At 42.4% G+C, this 6,073-nt stretch overlaps 1 protein-coding gene across 4 annotated transcripts in view; it reads left to right on the top strand.

The window, feature by feature from the left end:
• The first annotated feature begins 1,511 nt into the window (after nt 1-1,511).
• Nucleotides 1,512-6,073, top strand: part of ARHGEF28 (Rho guanine nucleotide exchange factor 28) — a 220,597-nt gene continuing 216,035 nt past the window's right edge. For 3 of the 4 annotated variants that reach the window (XM_025205646.1, XM_025205647.1, XM_025205649.1), the window contains exon 1: nt 1,518-1,557. In XM_025205646.1, coding sequence (XP_025061431.1) covers nt 1,525-1,557 — 33 coding nt within the window. In that variant the 5' untranslated portion in view covers nt 1,518-1,524. Of the gene's footprint in view, nt 1,558-6,073 lie in introns of all 4 variants that reach the window. The other variant, XM_025205648.1, reaches the window with a different exon arrangement.

The raw sequence follows: 6,073 nt of genomic DNA on the forward strand, positions 1-6,073 counted from the left end.
AGTAATTGTGACTTGATGACAGGTCCAGGATAGGAGTTAATGGGCTTCATCTTTTCTGTAATGTGGCACTTTTGGATTGGATTATCTTGTGTGGAAAAGCTTCTTGAGTTATTTTCTGTAACTCTGCACAAACATGAGCATGCTTCATATGTAGTTAGTTTTAGGGTCATACTCAGGGCCAGCTGCAGAACTAAAGAACTTTGTCTGTGCTTGGCAGTCATGATGAAGCACCAAACCCTTACTTCCCCCTCCCTCCTTCCTGCACTCCCTCCCCTTCGCCAAACTAAGGGAGTCTTGTATCTGAGCCCATTTATTGACTAAATACTGACTGATTTGATCACTGTTTGCTGACTAATCTTTTTCAGGGAACCTGGTCTGCTAGTCAGACTTTGGTTTCAGAATGGTTCCTGAATGCTTCCGGTGTAGGAAGGGATCTGTTAAGTTTGTCATAAAGGTTCACTATGGTTTGGCATTTGTGACTAAGGATCAGGCAAAAAAAATCTTGTGTCAAAAATTGCATAAAATATCCAACCTTTGCAAGATTTACTTGTGTGCAAGCAAAAAATAGTCTGCAAAAACTGTCTGCTAAAGGAGGGTTTTTTGGTGGAAACTGTGCAGATGAATCCCGGAGGAGGGGAAATGTTCAAAGTATACCTGACTCGGATGAGGCTATACATATGCATTAACAAGCTATGCACAACACGACCATGTTATTCCTGGAAAATGTTCAACTCTAATAGCAAACCACATCTGAGTGGAGACAGACTTCTATTAAGATAGATTCTCTCTCTCTCTCTCTCTTTCTTTCTTTTCCAGTCTCTTCTGGTAAGCTGAAGAATATTTGTACCTAGTACTTCTCATCCACCTTGATTTTTCTAAAGATGGGGAGTTGTTTCTGGTATGAATTTTCTGATTTTTTTAAGAATTTTATTTTTAGGCAATGGTACTTGTGGATGCCGTGAAAGAAGAAATTGAAATATAAAATTAGACATCAACCTAGTTATCATGACTGTATTTAAAATATTTTAATTGACTTTGTAAGCAACTGCTTCTCATTTTGAAGTGCTTTGTGCAACCAGAAATAAAGACCTTGGTGCCTTTTGGAGGCCTTGTGTGAAGGAATTACAATATCCCAGATACTTTCTAATGTGCATGTTAAAGATGCAGATAACACTCCTTTTCCTGCTTCTAATGATTTTATACTCAACAGGTCTTACTGCCTCATTTATTGTCAATTAATGTCTAATCAGTTGGACTTGAAAGTTCACTGACATGTTCTGTTTATTATGTACACTACAAGAAAAACACACATGTTAACTAAAAATGACACCCTAATTTTACACCATCATTTTTTCCTTGTGGTGAAGAAATTCATAGGATAAATTTGGTCTCATTTAATTTCCTTATTGTGATAGACATTCAGATGCTATGGTGATGGGCACAGTGTAAAAACTTGATATCGACACCTCGCGATTCAGTGTGTTATAATTACTCTGGCTTATTTTATCTCTAGGTGCTGTGACAATGGAGTTGAGCTGCACTGAAGTACCTCTTTATGTAAGTTCTGTGACATTAGGCTTCTGCCCTAAGAAGCTTTTTCTTTAGCTTATTCAAAGGCAGAATGAATGAAACAAACTTTTCTCTGGTTGATTGAGACGTTGAGCTATTTTCTAATTCTGATGTTTGTAGGTATGATACTCTTTGAATAGTATGTCTTACATTACTGAAATGAATGTAACCTATTTTTCCTTCATAGTCATTTCTGTCTACCTTTTTAATATATTAATTACAGTTCTTAGAATGTAATTGGCTATGAGGGGATGACAGCCATTCTGTAGTTTGTTATAGCAGTTCCTGTTATAAGTCCAAATTTGCCATTCTCTCCACTTTCCTCCTCATCAGTGCACAATAAGTCATATTGGTCAAAGTTGGTAGGCTATATTTTGAACTAAGGTAGAATATTTCTACAAAATTTGAAATGATTGGATAAGAAACTTTTTTGAATGATGCTCTATTAAAAATAAAGGAACTTTAACAAAGTTCAAGAAGCACCTAACTGGTGAGAGCCTAGAAATCAGGGCATACACACATGTAGTCTACTCTGTCTGTGAGGCATTTAAATGTGATCCTAGTTTACTCTGCTCAAGCCCCTGAAAAACAGTTACTGCCAAGCTGACTGGGTCCTTCTCCTGCTCACTGGCTTAGTCATCAGGCTGAGATGATAGTGTGTTATAAAAGATGTGTTAACATTTTTTCACTGATTTGAGGAGGGTGGAATAGTATCACGGCTAGGCAGCTAGCAGGTGGAATAAGATGTGATCCACAGTGCACAAAGCTTTGTCTGCTGGGCTTCTAATTTGTGATGAGAGGTTCTGGACCAAAGTTTATACCATTACACTTTTTAATTTGAATTTAGTTAACTTTTGAATTATTAATGCTTACTTCAGATCGTCTACTGTGTAGCAAGCTAGGTGTCAAACAACTGCTAGAGTTGTAATTGTTCATTAACAATTATATTTTTAGCCCTTCCTTTGCAAAAATAGTCCTCAAATATAGTCTGATGATTTAGAGCGGCTTGTTAATGGAAAAAAGAGAGAATTTTAGCAAGAGGTTTGCAAGGGAGAAGATGGCAAGTCTTCCAGAGCTCTCTTTGACTTTAGCCTCCCTGAAGACCTGAAGGGGTTCACAAGATGGGGGCTTTTGCTCACAGTTGTGCAGATGTGCGAGGTTTAAGGGCTGTAGGAAGTGGGATGTGGGGAAGGTTAGCAGGGCCATACCCTTTTACTTCATAGGAGAGGAAAACCATTCATCAGCTTTAGGAGGCTTATCAAATTTCTTCCCAAGTCATAAGAAGTTGTTGGAGGCACTTCCCTATGTATCAGACTCATTAAGAGCCCCTATCAGGTTTGAGCCATGGGAAGCACATCAGTAGCGATTCTCAACCCCATACAAACTGCAGTAGGTTTGTTAGTCCGAAACAAACTTCTTTGCTCACTGGAGGCCCTAATAGATAGGGCCTGGTTTAAATCACAGACCCAGCTCACAAATATCATAGCCTGATCGTGGCGGGGGCTGCCATTTCATGCCCCACCCCCACACCCCCTGATTGGCTGAGGGGGTAGGTTTAGGGCCATCTGACTGGCTGAGTCTGGTCCCCAGTGTCAGACTGGGGGGTAGGGATCAGGAGTGTCCCATAGGGGCTGGGGGGAGGGAAAAAGGGTTGCGAGGCAGGTGGTGGTGGGGGGGGCTGGACTGTGGGCAGCATTGAGCCTCACTTGCCATTGCCCTTGCCCCTGCTAACATGTGGGGGGCTGCTGCCACTCAGCCTCACCCACTGCTGGCCCCGCCTCTGCCCCTGGCTCCACCGTATGCAGGAGACCCGCTGGGAACTCCTCAGCAAGTGGCCATATTGTGGCATTTCATTGCAAATTGCGTTTTTCATGTAAATGACTTAATTTTCTGATTTTTACAAAAAATGTGAAATCATGATTTAAACCAGGCCCTATAAATAGGAGTATTTTGCATTATAGTTGGGTAAGGAGGTAGTGGCTGGTTGACCTCCAAAGATCCTCTCAAGGCCTAGGTTGATAAATATTTAAGAACTTCCTAAGTTGTGTGTCAGCAGTTTTGAGGTGGCTGGTATCTTGATGAGCTTTGCAAGTCTGCCAGAAGTTGGAGTTGAGGCAATGCTGCACCTCCACCCACGCGCCGGGAAAAGCTGGGCCTGCACTGGGTGGTGGTGGCGCTGAGAGCGGAGAAGCGATGAAATTTGGGGTGGATGCAGCATCCTCCCAGTGTCACCAGTACATGCTCCGAGCCCAGCCCCCACCGAGAAGAGCCCTGCACAGTCCTAGTCCTGGCCCCACCTCACCCTGCACAGACCTGGGGGGCATATGCCCCCACATGCCCTCCTGGGGGGCGAGCAGCGGCAGGAGCTGCCTTCTGCTCCCCATGAGCCGCAGCTCTGGCCCTCCCCTGCCCCAGCTGGACAGCGCCTGCTATTGCCCCTGACCCCTCCCTCACTGTGGGGAGGCGTTGATCTGCCCCTTCCACACCCCTTCCCTCCCCTTCTACCACAATGAGCTGACCAGCTGAAGGCAGCTGTATTGGAAATAGCATCGGTATTGGCTGATATGCCTCCTTTAATATTGGGTATCAGCCCCCAAAATCTCTATCAGTGCACCCCTAAGCAGGGGCATTTGTTTTCTCTTAGCAAGCTCCCCTTAGGGTACATATAGGTTCTCCTGGTTTATTTATATAGTTTTCATAGAAAACACTATCAGATCAGTATTTAATTTAGATGGGAAAGTCTGTTTTTGTCTGTGAAGATCTCATGTCTATTTTCATTAACCAGTTCTCTGGCTTGTTGAATTTGTTTAAAATTCCCTGCATAAAAATGTATAGAAAGAGATTTCTAAAGAAGGCTCTCAAGAAGGGGTGGGTATATATCTCCATTTGAATTGATTCAAGTGTTGCCCTATTTTGTATTTCAGTCCCTTTTGATAGTGGTAGATTTAATAGATTTCACAGACATTAGTGCTGGAAGGGACCTCGGAAGATCATTGAGTCCAGCCCCCTATCCAAAGACAGGAAGTCAGCTGGGGTCATAGGATCCCAGCAAGAGAAGCATCCAATTTTCTCTTGAAGGTGTTCAGTGTAGGTGCTTGAACCACCTCCGATGGCAGGCTATTCCAGACCTTGGGGGCTCAGACAGTAAAGAAATTCTTCCTTATGCCTGAAATGGTCTTGCAGTAGTTTATAACTGTTCAACCTCGTCATCCCTTGGGGTGCTCTGGTGAACAAACATTCCCCCAGATACTGGTGGTCACCCCTGAAAACAAGAGGAACAGGGATGCAAAATTGTGATATTTGTATGTTGAGCACATGCATCTTGACTGTAGCATAACAATGGGTGGGTGAGAAGGACATGGGTTGTAGGGGGCAATGGAATGAAGCTAGGGTGGTGTCTCACTCCTCTCCCTGCACCCTCCCCCCAAATGCACACACACACCTTGCACCTTGCCTGCAGGGGCTTTGTCTCCAGGTCTTGCTTGCAGGTGTTTAGATTTCTGACAAATTGGTGTTTAAATGGCTGCTTGACACCTATGGCCAGCAAAAAATAAAAAAGGTGATATTTCCCTGTGCAGTAGCAAACCTCTGGCTGCTGCTCCTGCACTGTGTGCCACCACTGCCCAGGATGCAGAACTTGCCAGTTACATCCCTGAAAGTTGAAAACAATTCAGTAGTAAATTGTAATGCATTATTCCCTGTAATGCAACAGGGTAAAAATCCAATTACAGAACCTATAAATGTCATGATTTGAAAAATAAATTAAAATGGAAGAGATCATTTTAAAGACTTCAAACACATGTCCTCCTTCTAATTAAAGGAAATATCTCTGGCTTCCAGTAAGTAAAGTATTGTTGTTACAAATTTTTCTTTTGGTAAGCTTGTTGAAAGTTTAGGTTTACTAAATTATAAAATAAAATAGCATAATATAATGAAGCTTTTTCTGTTCAGTCCAGGCTCATGATAATTATGACATATTGCTTGAATCAATGCAGTTTTAACTGATATAAAATGAATTTGGAATGCCTTTTTTGTGTTTTTTTTTTTCCCCCTTTTATTATTTTATTTTTTCCCTTTCTGTAAAGAATACACTGTGGAGATTGTTCATTTAGCAGTCTAGTGAACATGGTATCTACCCATTTGCTAACATAGCATAAATCCATCTTGTCACATATGGAAAAGTACTGTATTTAGGCAGCTGCTGTTTCAGTTTTATGTAATAAATGTATTGTATTTATTCAGATATAAAATGATACCCCCTGCAATAGCATGGGGAAAAAGCCCATTGTCTTATATTTGTATATGAAGTAGAGTGGGCAGCCTGGATCAGGGCCAAAGTCAGACCCACAGCGGCCTCCTGCTTCCCCTCCACTTTCCCTCTGTAGCTTCTGACCCTTTCCCCCCGCCTTACTATCAGCTCAGCTTTCATAGATTCATAGATGTTAGGGTCGGAAGGGACCTCAATAGATCATCGAGTCCGACCCCCTGCATAGGCAGGAAAGAG

Source organism: Alligator sinensis, unplaced genomic scaffold, assembly GCF_000455745.1.
Source record: "Alligator sinensis unplaced genomic scaffold, ASM45574v1 scaffold274_1, whole genome shotgun sequence".
NCBI lineage: Eukaryota > Metazoa > Chordata > Crocodylia > Alligatoridae > Alligator > Alligator sinensis.